Source organism: Heloderma suspectum, chromosome 1 (genome assembly GCF_057233095.1).
Source record: "Heloderma suspectum isolate Gila_16-S chromosome 1, 16-S_ref, whole genome shotgun sequence".
NCBI classification, from domain to species: Eukaryota; Metazoa; Chordata; class Lepidosauria; order Squamata; family Helodermatidae; genus Heloderma; species Heloderma suspectum.
In genome coordinates this window covers 256,208,729-256,228,630 of record NC_139458.1, presented here as the reverse complement: position 1 = coordinate 256,228,630, position 19,902 = coordinate 256,208,729, and the positions used below count along the sequence as shown (strand labels likewise).

Sequence of the window (19,902 nt, the reverse complement as noted above, 5' to 3'; positions counted from 1 at the left end):
GCAGCCTTCCCCAACCTAGCACCCTCCAGAGGTGTTGGACTGGATGGGAATTATGTGAATGGCATTTCAACACATCTGGAAGCACCAGGTTTGGGAAGGATGGTTTGTGGCATGCAGAATTCTTCCAAAAATAACATTTTGGGAGAGCTACTTGTTAAAAGCCCATACAGCCACAGAGAGAAGTCTGTGTTTCATCTTTGCATTGGTCTGTTTTTGCATATAGCTGGCAATGAAGCAATCAAAGGAAATGGATCAGCTGAAAAAAGTTCAACTTGAGCATCTAGAAATTCTGGAGAAACAAAATGAACAGGTAATCATGGGATAGGCTGCGAGAAGAACGTGTGCGTGTGAGCTACAACGTTTATTCAAGGAATTGGCTAGATCAAGAGTGGGAACCTGTGCTGTTGGACTCCAGCTTCCATCAGCCCCAGCCAGTATGATTAGTGGTCAGGAGTGATGGGCTTTACAGTCCAACAACATCCAAATGACCACATGTTCCCTACCCCTTGGTAAGATAGATTGACTAAAAATGTGCCGCGAAATAATGAGCAGTTGGGCAGGGGCAGGGCTTGTCTGTGTGTGTATTTTCAGTAAGCTATTTTTTGTACAAATACTCGGAAAAACCCAAAGTGGCAGGGTTTTTCTGAGAGGCATATTCCCCCTTCTTTGTCAAAAAGCAGGGGATGCCTCTTCTAAGACAGTGCTTACTGCAAGATGTGATGGCATCATCTAAAAATAATGGTATAACTTTGCTTTTTGCAAATGCATTCAAACTTAATAAATTGATTAACAGAATATAACTAATACAATCATTTAAGATTGATTTAATTGAACAACAGCCCTACTGTGTTTATCTGTATCTAGATAATTCTGGCTTGCAGAGCTTTTCTACATGAGGCATTTATTGTGTGCTTGTCATTCCCAACTTATGGTTGTTTACGGATTCTTTAGGTGACATTCCCCTCCAGTTTTGCGTCTGTTTTTAAACAGCACTTTCGGCTATTTTTTTTAGAGTGGGGAAAATGTGTTGTTATTTAAAGAAAGTGAAAGAAAACACTATTTCCACTTCTGTATTTGCGCTATTCCACTATGCCACTGTGCCACAAACTTTCTTTGTGTAGTGTTTGGATCTCAATTCGGTGACAAAACCAAAAGTAGACATAGCGGATTAACAGCCTTGAGTAGAAAAGCTCACACCGCCACCTTCAATCCCTTCTGTTAATTCAAGCCCTGCTCATTTTAAGAGGCTCAGTGCTGGCACAGAGTTTTAAGAGTCAAGCCTTCACTATGCTGAACTCCTCAAATGTTTGTGTTTTCACCGTTTATGGAGGTCTAAATATATAGATAGGCCAACATCTGGAATGTGCATAATGTTCAGATAATTATTTGAAAACTGTCATCCTTTATTATCTAAATTAATCAACTTGCTAATGCTAGAATGGGCATCAGTGATGTGTATAAGGGTAGCTTCACACACCAGTCCAGAGCATGAGAGGTACAATGAGCAAGTCACGAGCCCATGCATGCCTCCTCCCCCTTTATGTAGAGCAGGCTGCATGACTCAGTGCATATCCCCTGCTTATGTACACCATGTCCACACTATTCATATGCTATGAACAGAGGGGAGAAAAGGTCACATGGGAAGGTTCTACGCATGGTTGGAGGAGGATTGCAGGAGCATGAGACTGGATACTGCACTATACTGAATATACAATCTACACACCAAGCCGATGTGTGGCCAAGTCCTAAGAACACACATCCAAAGAGTTCCAGCCAGCTGTGCAGTTTTCAGTTGGGTCTAGAACAGCCTTCTCCAAGCTAGTGACCTCCAGATATTTTGGACTACAACTCCCAACATTCCTGTCCAATGGCCATGTTGGATGTGGCTGATGGGAGCTGATATCCTGAACATATGGAGCGGTCTAGAATCTCTATGAGAGAGGTGTTGTAAAATTTCTGAACAGTACTTCCTTCCTGTTCCAAAGGCATTTTGCAAGGTAATTCTCTCTCCGCCTCCCCTAAGCAGCTTGCAGGACATCCCCATGGATCGTGATTGGAAAATAAAAGGGGAATGCCTTATTTCAGATGCTGAGCCTTTGCTTTTGTGTCAAGCAGCTTTCTGGATTGTGTCCCAAAAGCTGAATTTATCCTGTTTCACCCCAGTCTTTTTCAATGTCCCTAAGGGTTTATGAGATATTCATTGTCAAAACCAAAGATGATAGCAACTTCTGTACTGAAACGGAGCAACAATATTAACAGTTGTCTCCATTTTAAAAATGTGGGTATCCGAAGTATTTTAGCAGCTGCTACTATTGGTTAGGCTAAAATCAGAATTATTATTATTATTATTATTATTATTATTATTATTATTATTATTATTATACTGGGAAGGGTTTTGGCATGGAAAACAGTATATCTTAGGGCTGGTTCAGATATAACAGGAAACTAAGGTTAGTGAACAAGCAAGGATCAGAAACCACATTTTTATCTTGGCTTGTTGAGCTAACCGTAATTTAAACAAACTATAGTCCTCTGAGTTCAAGCATAACAGAGAGTTGTGCTTCATTTAAAAGTGAAAACAGAAGTTACCAATTTACTCCTCTGGTGCATACTGGGGCTGAGGGGTGGGGGTAGGAACATACAATCCAAGGCTAACTGCAACCCATTCACATAGGAGGAAGCCATGTTTCCCCCTATGTCCAAACCAACCCTTAGTTGTTTCCTGTCCTAGAAGGGATGAGATTTAGCTGGTAATATGAATTGCTTCTCATAGTTGTATCATTTTTGCAACAATTCTGAAACCATTTATGTGCATATAGCGAATTAATTAATTAAGAAAGAAGCTTCAGGATTGATACATTCAAATGCTGAGACCTATGGCCTGGTTTGTCTGTCTTAAATTTTTTTTGTCTCATTTAATTTAACTTTATTGAATTTTACTAAGCACAAAGGACATCAGTGAAAGATCAAGGCCCGAAATCTATATCTTGGCTATATGTGTTTCCATTGAAGATTATTTTTTAATGCAAATCTCTACCAGTGCAACCCTATACCCACTTATCTGGGAGTAAACCCCACTGAATTCATGGTCTGTTGTAGGGTTGAGATTTATTGAACCCTCAAACAGTCACATTCAGATGGCTCGACAAACTGTGGCAACCCCTGCTGGCAAGTGTTCAAAATGACTTGCGGCACAACCCACCATGGCCACAAACTGGTCCAGTGGGACTTATATCTGAGTACATATGTATAGGATTGTGCTGTAAAAGTCTTGCAGTGACCTTCATTAAAAGATGAACATGGAGAGATATAGGGGAAAGCACACATAGACATTGTTATTAACATGTATAACTTTATTTTTTCTTGCATTCGTTTGTCACTCTCATCTTAGTTTGCATTCATTTTATTTGCCTCTGTTGTATTACTCAATTTTGACGTTATTATTTTTGTGCAAACAGCTTTTGAAATCCTGTCATGCAGTCTCTCAAACTCAAGGTAGGATTGATCTACACTGAGCAAACTACCACGTTTAGTGTGCTTTACTAAAATAAATTGATAATCACTGAGGAACTTTCTGTAGATGTAACTTGTGATGGATGAGCTCCCCTTGGCTTGATTTGGAATTGGCTTGGTACTTACAAGCTGTCTTGGAAAGCTCCTCTATTTCCAAGAGTTCTGTCTTGGTTTGTAATGTTGTGCTGTGGCCCATACACATTACCACATTTCCCACGGAAGCTTTACTTTGGTTTGATACCCTATGTGTGGTTGAAGTTTCAGTCAAGGCAGAATACAGCCAGGCCACCTCCCAGTTTATTTGCAGCATGATATTATGTTGATAATCACATGCTCATTTTAAATGTATAGTTTCTCAACAATCAATGAGAGTTTGACTGAGAGAAAAAGATTAACTTAAAAAAAAAACTTCTATGCATGCCATTTACAAACCATCTAGCTTTAGGCCTATGGTCTGTTGAATGCTGATGATGCATGCATAGAATCTTGTATAACAACCTGTACCAGAGAAGAACATTTTGGGGAAACAGTGAGGGAGTTCCATATTCTTCTGTGGCAAGACCATTTCACTGGATAGCTAATCCTGCTGTAGCACCTGTCAGAAAGTGAAAAGTAAATTCCTTGTGCAATACTTCCCCTTGCTTTTTTGGGAGGATGCTTATTAATGTTAATCCAGGATCCATACAAAGCAGTTGCACTATGATGGATCAGTTTTCTCCCCAAACCATTAACAAACTGAACACAGACACTGCATGTGGACGAGGGTTCCATGTTCATTGTAACTCCTCCAGCGTTTGTGAGATCTCAAATTGAAATGTTAATGTTTCCAACAGCATTAAGACGGCAACTAGTTGGAACTTTAAATGCCAACTCGTGTGTCCCAGTGCTAACAGATGTTACAGTATCTGTTGCAAGGACATTTATCCTACAATGATTTGTCTATTTCAGAATGGTCAACATCCCAATATATTTTCATTGCTTCAGAAGTGTCATGGGTCAAATTAAGAAATTATTTATATAAGTGACAACATGCCCTTTACATATTTGGAAACATTGTTATGAACAGTTGTTCAGAACAGATGAACAGACATATAACCTGTGTTAAAATATGGCTGATTTTGACAAAATGTTGGACCTGTAATAACTTGATTATCAATCTGCCTTCACTACCAGCAATTTGCCCATAACTTGCTCAAGGCAAATACAATGACTTATCGTTAATTGCACCTATGAAATGGAAAAAACCCTTTGTCTTTTCATTAAACTCATGACGGTCATTGACTTGACTTGAGAATGAATGATGGAAACAGAGAAATGGAACTTACCATATGTTTAACCCATTCCCGCCCCCCAGTGCAGAGTGGTGAATGTGTGGGAATCACTAATCTTATATACTTTCCTTAATATGGTAGGTAGAAATGAGATCACATAGTTGGGATTTCTTTTATACCTGTAATTCCCTTGAATTGAAATTTTAATTCCTAAATGCAATTGACTTTTTATAGATTAGTAATAGCAAACAATATGAAGAATCATATATGCTACAAATTGACATTTCTGGTTAATGTCAGACCTCTTACATCAGTTAAGTTTCCTTAACAGATGTAAAACGATGATTGTGTCCCTGTTTTAAGGCCAATTTTTTTAATGACTACTTGAATCAGGCTTTTTCAAATGTATTTCCCATCATGAGCAAGCGTTTGCCTTTGGACTCCTGAACGTTATGGTTACCCATTGTTAAGCTGAAAATGTGGTAGAGTTGATGCCCACAAGTAATCAACAGAATATAAGGTTGGATCCAAACTTAGTCAGACTAGACCCATTGGAATCAGTGGGAATTAAATTGGTCATGATGAACTTAAGTCTCGTTGATTTGAATGGATCTACTCTAAATATGACTAACTCTGGATCCAATCCATATAGTGATGTCCATCTTCAAATACTTCCAAAGGCCATGCTTTAGTCATTTAAAGGCAATTGGAAGGAGGAGGTAGATACCTGAATTTCACTTGGAACATTCCAGTTGCTGAAGTATATATATTGGTCAGCATTTCAAAAGAGGCTGTACTTGCTGATCCATACATTATGTTTCATATTTTCACTTATGATTTTTTCCATTACCTTCTGACTTGAGATATCTGAAATGGAAAAATGGGTAATGTTGTTTAATTTTTGTGTCACTCAAAATGTTAGGATGAAGAATCCAGTGGTTTCAAGAAAGAAATATACTGGTAGCACTTGCCCCAAACTTTTATATTTGCATAGTGGGGAATTGTGTTTATCTGGTGTGTATGCAAACAGATAATTTAGCCCTGATTTATTCAATTGTTCTTTCCATGCATAGCAGCTCATGAGCACACACAGAGTTACCGTATGAGGAAGGGGTCCCTAATTTATCTCTGGGTGTTGGGCATAGCTCTGTACATTTATCCTTATTGCAACAACAGCCCCTTTAACCAGGAATCAAGTGGTAATCTCAGATTTATAGTCTTTCTCCATCCCTCCATTTCAGTTCTGTTAACAGTACAATTTTCCTGGTTTGCAGGCAAAGGAGATGCAGCAGATGGTGAAGCTAGAAGCAGAGATGGACCGCAGGCCAGCAACAGTGGTATAAAGCCTCAACATGCAAACTGAAGTCTGAAATCTAGTATTTTTTGTATTTCCAAAGTTAACTCACTGAAGATTGGACGGTGGTGTCTCTTCCACTTAGTGTCAAGTGTAGCTTCAAATCACTGATAAAGAGCTTGGAATGTTTTGTAACGTTCAGAGTACTGTATTTTCTTTCTGCCACAATAGACCATGCTTATATATTAAAACAACAACAACATGATTTTAAAATCCTGTCCAGTTCAGAAAGCTGCTCTCTTTTAAGTGAGATGTTTGTCTTTATTGGGGTAACGGGATCAGACTGGTCTAATACAGTCACACATTCTGTTTGTTCTTGAATAATTTGCACTTGTCTGTTCTTAAAACTTGTATTGTCATTTTATATTACACTTTGCCTGGGGTTCCTTGGCTTTTGAGAGCCAACCAGGTGTCCTGTAACTTCCCAGAAAACACTCAGCATTCTGGTGCAAGAGCCTTTGATAAGGGACACTTCATCTAAAAAAAAAAAAAAATGACATTGTCCATAAGTATCTTTCTAGGAGGAAATCATCTTTTAACTCTTTGTTTTGTTTTGCCATGAGGACAACCTGGAAATGTAGCAAATGTAATACAAATTAAAATTACGCAAGTGAGACCTGCAACAAAATGTCGCAGCACAGAATTCTCCCTTTTCAGGATTCCAGCCAATCCATTCCATTCCATTCCCCTTCCCCACCCTGGTTTTTCGCCTCCCCCCAAACAGTCAGTATCCCATGACCACTTGGTATGCTCAGTCCTGACTGGGCTGGGTTTTTTTTGGGGGGGTCCCCTTTTAAGGTTTTTTCTAAAGATTTTTTGTACTTCTGCAAACCTTGGGTTTCCCCTGAGCCTGCTAATGCCTCCCTCTTGTGCCTAGATGGTGCCATTTTGGCTACATAAGGACTGGCACATGGAGAATGGAGATTGCTATGAATATATATGATACTGGGAAACTACTATCTGTAAAATCAGTAGTCTAATTTAACATTTAGTATAAAAGCTGTGCAGGTTATTTCTGTATTCAAAACTATGTCATCAGCAAGTGCCGTATCAGGTTGGTCTTGTCTGGATTGAAACTGACTTTTGTAAAATGCTGCTGAGAGGATTGTGAAGTGGCAAAAGGCTGTCCTCGTGCCAAATCTATTTAATATGATAAAAAGTAAAGGAACTGTATTGTAGGCACTTTAACCAATGTTTACATACTACTTAACAGTTGCATTTTGATCCACTCATTACCAGTCCCAAATTATTACCGCTCATTGTATCTTAAAATTTGTTAAACAGCTGTTGGGAGAGAGGGGGAGAGTTTGTTACTGTGAAATTGTAATGTATTTATACACATGCAATCACAATCTTCTAGAAGATCACATTCCTATGGTGACAACAACAACAACAACAGTAAACAAAATTCTGTTTGCATGTAGTACAAACACCAATTTTGACTTCAGTTAATATCGTATGACCGGCAATTCTCTTACCGGTAAATCAGTACAGAGTCAGTGTATGATACAGAATATTTGATTAATTAACAAAACATAAGTATATATGTATACTTATATATATATATATGTGTATATGAATTATGTGGGCATTCTTACTACTTCAAGTTCTAGTTGAAAAAGAAAATATGTTAATTTAATTTTACACAATATATTTATGCAGATTTTCAAACTTTCATATCAGGAATAACCCTTTTTATGTCTGTTAAATATACAAACAATTTGCTACAGTATTAATGTGCATGTTCTTAAAACCTGCTGTAGTTACAATGCAGAACAATGCATGTCAGCCTTCTGCTTAGAGTTGTCCATGCTACCACCATAAAAGAGACTGTGGAGAACTGGTAGTTTAGATCAAATCAGACAACTGATTTCAATAACACTCAGTACCAATCATGTTGTTGTATATGCTTGTACAAACTGATTCTACATATTCCTATAAATGACAAATAAAGAAATAATTATGTAATTGTCCTGAGATATAACTTTCAGATTCTCTAATAAAAACCCATACACATGGAGTAACTGGCCACATGGATCAACCCAGACTACCTGTGGTAAAATTCAAGGTGCTCCATAGAGCAAATATTCTCATTTTGTTTCTCTGCTTCATTTACTCTGTTATTCCATCCATGAATATGTTTTTAACTGGCAATTTGTTAGTAGGTTGCAGATGTGACACCTCCCCAAAGAGAAAAAGCTGTCTGTGTTGAACCTGATCAGTCTTACTTTTAAAATATAATGCAAAATCAACCTTATATTTAAATTCACCAGTCTGTCTGTCTGTCTGTCTCTCTCTCACACACACACACATACACACACACACACATTCACTCTCTCACTCTTTCTCTGACTTTAGCTCATCATCTGCAAGTACTTACTAGATGGGACATATTCATTTTTTATTTGTCCCTCCACTCTTAATCCTTTTGGATTAAACTGCTTTGCTCAGTACTGCTATCTGAAACAGCAAGTGTGCCTGACATAGTCCTGGTCAAGTAAGCTTAGGTTGCAGGAATTCCCAAGCAACTGAAGTCCATCTTGCTTCCATTGTAAAGTCACTGTTAATTTGGTCTTGTTTAACCACAGAACCTGCACCAAATGGTCTGAAGCACTCTGGTGGGTAACTGAACTAATCCAAACAAACATCACTACATTCAAAATTGTAAATTGAAATCTATTAAGGCTTATTTTGGAAAAATACAGACTATAAAGAAAGTGGCATGGTGGTTGTATGAACATTAGAAACTTTATAATTGGCGGGGGAAAGAATGCAACAAAAATCAAAGATTAATTTAAAAAAACTGTAATTGCCAAAGCTGGTATTATGAATTTAGCTAATAGGATAACGGCTTGAGCTTCTAGCATTGTTATGACTCCTCCTTCCAACTTTTTCCTGCTACTTGCAATTTAAAGCTAAACTAAAACAAAACTAAACTTTTAACTAAAACATAAGTGTTAAGTCTCCAATTACTTTCTCCTGCGACTTCCTTGAATATATAAAACGTATGCTAAAGCATTACTAAGTTCCTCTAGGCATGTGAAGAATAGAGGTAAAAGAGTGAAAGGCAAACCTCAAGACTTGGAAATAATTCTAAGTTCCAAAGTCTAAGAGTCTAAAGAGGTCCATAGTTACCCAAATCCTTGGGTCTGGTGGCGAGGCAGAAAGAGTGAAGTGAAATAGTAGCAGCAGCAGGAACAGCAGAAATGAGCTCTAACTACCTGTGTTTTTATACACTTGCTCTGGTCAGAGGTGGGGGTCCCAATGAGTAATGAGACAACCATCTTCCAATCAAAATGGGGTGTGTCCACTCACTAACCAATCAGAAGTAAGGTGTCTCATCTACCACAATCTCGTGTTTGTGGAACACATCTGGCACCACTACAAACGGGTTACTTTGAAATGTCTTAAAACGTGGCCCAAAGTCTGCCACCTGGGCATGTTATCTTGATTGACATATTTCTCCCTGGTACATCTTCTTTGAACTCACGGTCATCTTTGGTCATATCTGCCTGAACACCTCCTCCCAGTTGTTGCTTGTGCTCAACAGCTTCCCCTGCCCAACTAGCACTGCGTAAGAACATCCTCTTATCAGCTACAGCTTCCCCTGCCCAACTAGCACTGCGTAAGAACATCCTCTTATCAGCAGGTGTACACCACGAGCTGTCAAAACAGTACTTTCCCTCCTCTTAGTCAGCATCTGAGCATGCTCAGTTCTTCTGTTCATCTCGCTCATACAGCCTGCCAGCATACTGTGGCTTTTAACAAGCTCTGTGAAGCCGCTTGTAAAGACAGCTATGTTTGTTTGTTTCCTTCAAAGACACTCCTGGAAAACCTTAGTCTCAGTTAGTGAAAGCACATCAATCAGCATAGAATCAAAACTTCAACGTCTTCTTGCCCAGGGGTCATGTGTCTGGAATATAAGACTGATTCTTAAATACGAGTCTGAGGTCTTTTAGGGGTTCTTGTAGGTCTCCCCAAAACCCTCATTCAGGTCATTCCACCATTCCAGATCAAATGGGCCATCTTCAGTCTTTGTTAGCAACATTAACACTTTTAGTACCAGATTAACAGTCACTGTAATTATCTGCTGTGTGGTCATTGCCTGGTTTCATGTTCGAGCAGCACATTTCAGATTAAAGGTCTGAAGGTCTCACATTAGCAGTAACAATAGTGTTAGTATGATCAATAAAAAGCAGGATTTTTCTTCGGCCAATTCTTGCTCTGGAAGAATTGTTATGTGGCCTTGTATCCACTGTCCCAGAGGTTTGCCTGGCACCTATTTTAGAGCCCCGCAACCTTCAGAGAAGTACAATTCCTGCCGGCATTAATTTTATTTATAAATTTATGAGTTGCCTTTCAGCCCAAATAGGCCTCCCAAGGCAACTCACAATTTAAACGCAAAACAACTTAAAAACTTTAAAAATCTAAAAACTTTCTAAAAAGCAATTTACAAATGTTAAAGCATCACTAACAGCAAAATTAAGAGCAGGGAAGAATCTTAAAAACAGAACAAAAATGTTTTAACAGCCTGCCTGAAATGGAACGGGGGGGGGGGAGGGGCAGCCTAACTTCCTTTGTGAGAGAATTTCATAGGCAGAGTTCTGTCACAGAGAAGACCCTAACCCATGTTCCCACCAACCTGACCTCTCTTGTTGGTGGGGGACACACAGAAGGGTATCCAAAGAAGATCTAGGCAGACTCCCATGGGAGGAAGCAGTCTTTCAGATATCTTGGCCCAGAGCCATTTAGGGCTATATAGGTAAGAACCAGCAACTCGATTTGTACCAGGAAATAAGATTAGCAGCCAGTGCAGTTAATACAAGGCTGGTATCATATGGTCAACCAAGTGTGCGCCAGAAAGCAGTCAGGCTGCTGCATTTTGCAGTAGCTGCAGTTTCCAAGCGTTCTTCAAGAGCAGCCACATCACCATCTAATCTGGAGGTGATTAAGGCATGGATCACTGTGGCCAGATCTTCCTTCTCCAGGATGGGATGCAACTGGCACACCAGTATTGCAAAGGTATTTTATACCCACAGCAACTACCTGATTCTCAGGAGGAAGGCCAGGTCCAGAAGCATCCCCAAGCTGTGAATCTAATCTATTGAGGATCTATTGACCAACAGTATCTCTGTCTTGTTGGGATTTAACCTTAACTTGTTAATCCACATCCAGTCCATCACAGCACCCAATGCAACAGTTCAGGATTTCCATAGCCTCCTTCGCATCAGTTGGCAGAGACATTGAGCTGGGTGCCATCTGCATGACTAGCGATCGTCCTCCAGAACTAATATTCCGTTTAATTCCTATTGATTTTAATAAGATATATGCTCATGAACTGCACAGGATTGAATCCTTGTATGGTTTTGACTTCAGGGGATGGAGGATAGCAGTTCTAATTAGAGATCCCTTATGCTTAAATAAGTTTAAAAGCATTTTCATATATATAATGTTTACTTTGCAGTATAGGAACATTTTTGTCCAATTAGCTGTTTTCTGATTAAGATTGTTCACATATACTCTTCGAGAGTTCATTTGCTCCAAAAGCATCTCTCCAAACTGGGCAAAACGGGCATCCAAATAGCAAATGCAGTTCAGTTTAAGCAAGTGTAAAGTGATGCACATTGCAGCCAAAAATCCCAATTTCACATACACACTGATGGGGGCTGAGCTGGCAGCACTGCTGACCAGGAAAGGGATCGTGACAGGTAGCTCAATGAACTGTCAACCCAGTGTACAGCTGCTGTGAAAAAAAGCAAATTCCATATTGGAGATTGTTAGGAAAGGAACTGAAAATAAGACTGTCAATATACTGCTGTTATACAAATCTATGGTGCAGCCATACTTGGAATACTGTGTACAGTTCTGGTCACTGCACCTCAAAAAGGATATTGTAGAGCTTGAGAAGGTGCAGAAAAGAGCAACCAAAATGGTCAAAGGGCTGGAACAACGCCCCTATTGGGGAAGGCTATATTGTTTGGGGCTGTTTAGCTTAGAAATTGCTTTTGAACTGTGGTGCTGGAGAAGACTCTTACGAGTCCCCTGGACTGCAAGGAGGTCAGATCAGTCCATCCTCAAGGAAATCAACCCTGAGTGCTCATTGGAAGGACAGATACTGAAGCTGAAGCTCAAATATTTTGGCCACCTAATGCGAAGAGGAAACTCCCTGGAAAAGACCCTGATGCTGGGAAAGACTGAAGGCAAAAGGAGAAGGGGACGGCAGAGGATGAGATGGCTAGATAGCATCACCGATGCAATGAATATGGACTTGAGCACGCTCCGGGAGAGAGCGCAGGACAGGAAGGCCTGGCGTGCTATGGTCCATGGGGTCACGAAAAGTCGGACACGACTGAACAACAACAACAACAACAAGCTTAGAAAAAAGCTGAGTGAAGGGAGACATCATAGAGGTGTGTAATATGGGTATAAAGTGGATAGGGATATGTTTTTCTGCCTCTCTTATAATACTAGAACCTGGGGACATCCCATGAAGGTAATGTGAGATTCAGGAGAGACAAAATGAAGTATTTAATCACTCAGGGCATAGTCAAACTATGGAATTCGCTACCACAAGATACAACGATGGCCACAAATATGGACAGCTTTAAAAGGGAATTAGACACATTTAATTCATGGATGAGAAGGCTAGCAATGGCTACTAGTCAGGATGACTATTGCCTCTGTTATTAGAGGCAGTACCTCACAATGCCAGTTGCTGTGGATCATGAGCGGGAGGGTGCTGTTATGCTTATGTCCTGCTTGTGGTCTTCCCACAGACATCTGGTTGGTCACTGTGGGAACAGATTGCTGGACTTGATAGGTCTTTAGCCTGATCCAGCATAGCTATTTTTATGTTCTTACATTTTCCCACAGATTATCCTTGGGTTGGATCCAGAGATCTGCCCACCAAAGGGGGCAGGCAGAAGCTGATTATCCTGCCTCCTCCTCTCTCCACTTGTGTATTGTTACTATCCTCTTTAAATAACCTCTTGATTCTGATATGCTTGAAACCCAGCAAAAGACAAACTTAGGAATGCTTTAAAGATCTATTTCACTGGCCTCATCACAGTTCTACAGCTTCCCAATCAGATGCTGTTACGCAAATTGTTTTCCTCATTGGAGCTTTCAACTCATAATATCCTGAATTGTGAGAGACTGACAGCGTCTACTGTGTGTAGCATTACCCAAATTCTAGTGCTGTGCTGAAAATTTCTCCCACAATTTTTTGCGACCATTCTCATTCAATTTGATAGAAAAGAAACTGTTTTCAAACAGAAATTCAAAGGAGGAGACATTTTGGAGAAATTCTCATGGGTTGGGTTTGAGGTTCTTGTGCTTATCTTACTTGCAAGGTGGCCGAGGCACACAGGTGAGTGTCTTGTCTGTCATCGTACAACAATCTCTGTGGGAGCCTGTAGCCTCCTTGGCTTCCTGCACTTCAGTTAAAGCCATCACGAGGAAGACATCATGAAAAAGCCACGGGGCTTTTTTAGTTCAGAAAGGGCAGATGGCCTGGGAGGCTGCGGACCAATGGCAAGATGTATAACAGAGAAAGAAAACATACATTGCACCCTCGGCCACCTCACAGGGATCAGGTAAGCTCAAAAATACTACCAAAAGAAATTCAAAATTCTGCCTCAGAAAAGTGGAAGCCTCAACTCATTCGATGCTGTTGCCACTTGCAGCAGCAATGGTGAGCCCTGCCCAGGAGAAACTGTTAGAGAATTTCTCCTCCCCTTGGAGAAATTCGGTGAAACCGTCCCCCCAATTTCTCTGCCCACAAATAGCCTGGAGAATTTTGAGAGGCCATTTGTGCACATCTCTACCAAATTCTTATGTTTATGTAGGCATACCCCTAAGGCAGGGGTGTTGAATAACTTTCTGCCCAAGGGCCAAATTCTATTTTGGACATGCTCTTGTGGACAGGTGCATTCCAATAGTTGGTGGGGCCAATGGCAAATGGGCAGGGCCAAAATACCAAAAATGCCAGCGTATTTTAGCTTGAAGCTTTTATCGCCAGTAACGAAGAGCTTTTCTACCTAAGGCTGTTAGTCGCTGTATCGCCTTTCAGTTTCATCTCAGAATTGAGATCTGCACTCTACAGAAACAGTTTTTCCTTTCCTGCTTTCCCACTACGTAACCTCTAGGTGGCACTGTACTATAGCAGAATATTGCAATTATACAAGTAGGAAAATACATTTTCTTTCGCTTTCAGAAATAATACCCCATTTTCCCCACTCTAAACACACACACACACACACACACACACACCCTGAGAAAGCACTCTTAAACTGGAGGATCATGATGTCATATAAAGTATCTGTAAATAAACATGAGTAAGGAATCCTGAACACACAATAAATGCCTCATGTAGAAAAGTGCTAAGCCTTAGAAGAAGCATTTCAGCCTTTTAGAATGGGGAAAAACTGCAAAAATCCAGGTAACCACCAGATGATGACTGGTTGGGGGAAAGGCAGGGGGCAGGGGAAGAGGGTGTGGCCATCTAGAGAACCCCAGAGGCTGGATTGAGACTCCAGAAAGGCCGGATTCAGCCACAGTCCTGAGCCTTTTGTATGCCTGCCCTAAGGATTTGTATGCTATCCATTCTGAACTTGGAAAGCAAAATCTTCCAAACAAAGGGAAGTGTATTTATATTTTGACCCACTCCAAAAGCATGAGGCTCAAGCAAACATCTTTTGGTGATATTAGAATATTGACATTTCCCCAGAAGCATAGCCCCAGGGTCTCTGGCCTCTCCCATCACCTGCTATCCAGTCTTTTTAAATGGCAATATCTGGGACTGAATGTGGAGTTGTGCGCACAAAGCATGTTCTCTATCACTTTGATATGGTCCACAAGTTGCTCAAGTCCACAAAGTGTTCAGGCTTGTATTTTGGCAAGTCTAGAGTGGGAACATGGTTCGCTGGGGACTGCCACCTGTTCTTGCCCCCCTGAGGATATGATTTAAAGAAGGCACCTTTGGTGGCTCTGAAATTATAATTGGATGATTTGGAGGAAGTCATCTATAGGGTATGTTGGCGTGAATTCATAAAGCAGGGATGGGAAACATGTGACCCTGCATATGTTGGACTACAACTCCCATCAGCCCCAGCCAGGATTGCCAATGGTGGGGATGATGGGAGTTGCAGTTCAACAACCTCTGGAGAGCCCCATGTTCCACATCCCTGTTGTTAGGGACTTATGGTTTGATATCAAGTTTGTTGTAAATCCTGTCTGATTTTTCTAATACTGATAACATAGGTGATTTTTATATTTATGTTGTTCTGTTGATGACTTCATGCCATGTAGTTCTCCAAATGTTTTAAAGTATACACCAAAGGCTTAAGAATGTCTTGATAATTTTCTGTATCACTGCTGTCTGTCTCATCAAAAAATATTCCTTAAGGGATCAGAAGGTTTTACACACTGTTTAACCAGGGGAAAAGTTTAAATACTTATGTGCCTGCCTGAACCTCAAGATCATCCTCAGCGGCCCGTCTCGGTGAGCCCTTGCCAAAGGAAGTGAGGTGGGTGGCTGCTAGGAGGAGGGCCTTTCCTGCTGTGGCACCCTGGCTGTGGAATGAGCTCCCTAGTGAGGTTCGCCTGGCACCTACATTGTATTCCTTCCAGCGCCAGGTGAAGACCTTTTTATTTTCCCAGGCATTTTAGCATTTTAGCTTTCTAGACTTTTAGCTTTGCTGTTTTAAATCTGTATTTTAAATCTCTGCATTGCTGCTAGGTTTTATTCTGGTTTTATTCTGGTTGTATTGTTGTATTGTGGTTTTAATGTTTTTATATTTTAATGTTCATATATTTTATATTGTCTTACTGTGCGCTTTTGGGGTTTAATTTTTGTGAACGACCCAGACAGCTTCGGCTATTGGGTGGTAGAGAAATTAAATAAATAAGAAAATACTTACAAAAATACTCCTCCTATCTGTCCCCCACCTCCTACTCTCAGTCAAGCTGGCTACAGTCTTGGCACTTTGCATTTTTAAATAGCATACTGTAAAACTAGCAGAAATACAAAAGATTGAAAATAACCTACAGTAAATGAGAGGCTGCTCCACAGATTAAATATAAAATGGGAGCTGGTAAAAGAGAATGATAAAATTCATGACTGCCTGTAGTGCAGCACAATCTTTGATGTATTTTAAGTAGCAAATATTCAAATATAGTACTAAGAAGGGGAAATCATTAGGTTGGCTGCTAGATGGTGGTGACTTATTTTCATGTAATATCAAGGCTTAAAGTGATTCTGCAGAATATACATAAGGAGAGGGGATGAAAAGGGATTTTCTTAATATTATTCAAAATTTACCAACCAGTTCACCAAGGAAACAAGGCACTGATTGCTGCTTTTTTAAAAAAGAAAAAGAAAATCCAGATGGGAAATTCTAGCTTTCTCTGACAACCACAGACTGAAATCAGTGTGTGTGTGTGTGTGTGTGTGACTAATCTATCAATATTTTCTGTATAATTTCATGAATTTAATACCCTTTATAGTCATTGTTCACAAAGTAATATGCACCCCAGTTCCATGGTCTATTTAACTGGAGATGCCAGCAATTGAACCTGGGGCCTTCTGCATGCGCTCCGCCACTGAGGCAATGATGGAGGTAATGTAGCAAAATATTAATTCTTAACACACAAATGTCCATCATTCTTATCTACACAAATGTAGAGACGTTGCCCAGAAACCCACTCTTTGCCAGTACAGGAGCCCCATACCTTATAGCAGACTTCCCCTACCTGGTACTCTCCAGGTGTTCTGTACTACCTTTCCCAGAATTCTTGATCACTTGCCATGCTGGCTGGGAATGACGAGAATTGAAGTCCAAAACATCTGGAGGGCACCAGGTTGGGGAAGGCTGCCTTATACATTCCCATATTTATTATCAAGGCATTTTTTTCTCAGAAGTCTTTGTTCCTTCCTTGTCATGCTTGCTTGATATTCTGCTTCCCCATCCCCCTGTATAGTAGGTGTTATGTAGTAAAGATTTCCACATCGACCATTCAGTTAATTTCTTGATAGGCTTAACATGTGGGCCAGACACGGTGGGACTGGTTCAACACCCACACCACCCAGATTCTTGTTCCCTGGACATCATTTGGAGATGTGCTAAGTGGGGTCAATGCATCATCCGAAAGAGTTCATTGTGCAACAGGTCTGCACTCCGGATTCCGAAGACTGCCCAAAGCATGGTGATCTCCAAGAGTTCATAACTGGGATCCTTTGGATTATCGGATAACTCAGATTAAGATTTTAAACTTTAACATCTATGGACTACTGCAGCCAAAAGTTAACTCCCACATGCTAAAATGAGCAGCAAAGAACAGCAGTGCAAACCTGAGTTCAGCCATCTGGGCAACTGAATTAAACACCACCATCACACTCTTTCCCCTTCCGCCCTTCCAATCCCTTTCCTTGTGTCTTTCTTTTTAGATTGTGAGCCTGAGGGCAGGGACTATCTGATTGTTGATTTTTGTAAGCCACTCTGGGTGTCTTTTCACTGAAGACTGGGATATAAATGCTTTGAATAAATGAAACTGAATGGATATTTTCATTCTATGACTATAATAAACCACAGGAGTACTCCTACTAAGTGGCAAAATCAACATGTGGACATCACCTCCTAGGAGTCTTGAGAACTGCTTTGCCCTATACTACAGTGAGGCATTGCCAGTGCTGAAGTTCATTCTTTTTCCCATCTTCCCAGTCTGATAAAACCTGGAGACTTCAGTTCCACCCCATCAAGTTTGGAAATTACATTGTAAATCACAGCTGCCTTCCAGTCAATAGAAACCAATAACCTTTGTTGCAACTGCTACATTCAGCAGCTATTAGCAGAGAGAAGGAACTAGGGCTGCTGATCTTTTCTTCTGAAAACCTAAAAGCTATTCTGGAAAGAAATGGCTATTTTGACAGTCACCCACTGTGGGCAACATATTGTCTCTTCCAGACATGTCAGTTCAGATAGGAAGTTGCATGTTCTGAGTGCAATGTTTTAATGTGTGTGATTCAACCGGATGCTAAAAATGTAATGTAACTTAGCTTAATGGAGAAGGAGAGGAAGAGGAAGAAACAACTGCCCTGTGATGTCACCTTGCTGCTGTACAATCTGTGTACAATCTGATGTGAGTGATCCTCATTCTTAAAGTGAGGAAGGCAGGGCTGGCTCAAGACATTTTGCTGCCGCTGCCCCCTCCCATTCCATGTAGAAAAGCCAACAGGACTGGCAGTTGAGTCTTTCTATGACACTGGTGATGGGACAGCATCTTCCACCCCAGGCAGCAGGCTAGCTTAGGAGGCTCAAGGCAGGTTGTCTGGCCCACAGCTCTCTCCTCCAATACCTTGCTGCTACATCCCAGAATCTGCCGCCTGAAGCAACTGCCTCACTCTGCCTAATGGTAGGCCCAGGCCTAGAGGAAGGTAACAAATGAACATTGATGATCAAACACCCTTCTTGGCTAGTCATTTCTTTGGGTTAAAATTAGTATGCACGTAAGAGGTCTCTTTAGGGCAGCTATGCTGTCTAGAGAGAACCCAATATTTCTCAGAAGACTTTTTCTGAGAAAATAAGATATCTCAAGATTATTGTTCTTTTCTCACCCCACCCCTCCTTAGAAAAAGAAGGCCAATTTGCAGAATTTTCTTCAAATATTCTCCACCATTTTTGTGTGTGTGGTGGCCGCCATTTCCCCCTCACACTGCCCCGGAATGACATTAGGTCCAGGGCATTGTGGAGAATTCAAAATGGTGGCTAGACTGCCAAGACAGCAACAGAACAAACAAACAGACAGACAGACACCTTGGGGGAAAAGAAAGAAGCTGTGACACTGCTGTTGCTAATGGTGAGCCCTGCTTCGAAGGAAATGTTGGAGAATTTCTCATCCTCCTGGGGAAATTTGGTGAAACAGCCCCACAATGTTTCTGCCATCAAATGGGGGCAGGGGTGGAATTGAGAGACCCTTTGTACACTGTGACATGGAGCTTGGGGGCATCCCCACATAGTAAGTCTCTTCAGATGAGTGGCTTACTTCATGTGGCAGCTGTTTGTGTACATTGACCTGTGCTGGAGGAGAGAGTACAAAGTTATTTTCTATACCTGCCCTACCAGAAAGTGGATCCCTTGTAGAAAGTTTGGGTTAAAGGAGGGTCCCAGTATGAAAGTCAAAGACTACTGGCATACCCTGTCCCCAGTATTCATGGGTCAATCTCTAGCTGTCTGCCATTTCTCTCTTGTTATTGCAGTGTGTAAGCACTGTGTACTGGGGTAGTGCCACTTTTATGGCCTGTAGAGTTCATTTTGGCTTCATTTTTACTACTACATAAATGTTTAGTAGAAATAAAAAAAACCTATATAATGGGTCTCTAAAATATTGCCTCACCTCATTTTTCTTCAAGAATATACTATGATCTGAAGATTTAGCACATCAAGTTCATCCACAACTCGAAGAAAGTTCCATTGGGGAGGGGGAAAATAATCTCAGGTGTATAAATCTACATTTTGATCTCTCCCATTGCATCCTCTAAAATCTATAACTAGCCCTTCCCTTAGCCATGACAGCCTTACTTCATTTCGGCTAATTTAGCCATCGTCAACCTGGTGCCCTCCAGATGTTTATGACTGCAACCCCCATCATCCCCAACCATAGGCCATGCTGGCTGTGGCTGAATTGAAGTCCAAAATATCTGGAGGGCACCACGTTGGGGAATGCTGAGCTAATTTAATTTGCAGAGCAGGGGGACCAGCATGGTGT

At 40.8% G+C, this 19,902-nt stretch overlaps 1 protein-coding gene across 20 annotated transcripts in view; it reads left to right on the top strand.

Moving 5' to 3' along the window:
* Nucleotides 1-6,698, top strand: part of PLCB4 (phospholipase C beta 4) — a 250,510-nt gene extending 243,812 nt beyond the window's left edge. For all 20 annotated transcript variants that reach the window (XM_084825013.1, XM_084825089.1, XM_084825057.1 and 17 more), the window contains 3 exons: nucleotides 224-310; nucleotides 3,459-3,495; nucleotides 6,059-6,698. In XM_084825013.1, coding sequence (XP_084681139.1) covers nucleotides 224-310; nucleotides 3,459-3,495; nucleotides 6,059-6,147 — 213 coding nt within the window. In that variant the 3' untranslated portion in view covers nucleotides 6,148-6,698. The remainder of the gene's footprint in view (nucleotides 1-223; nucleotides 311-3,458; nucleotides 3,496-6,058) is intronic.
* Nucleotides 6,699-19,902: the final 13,204 nt, after the last annotated feature.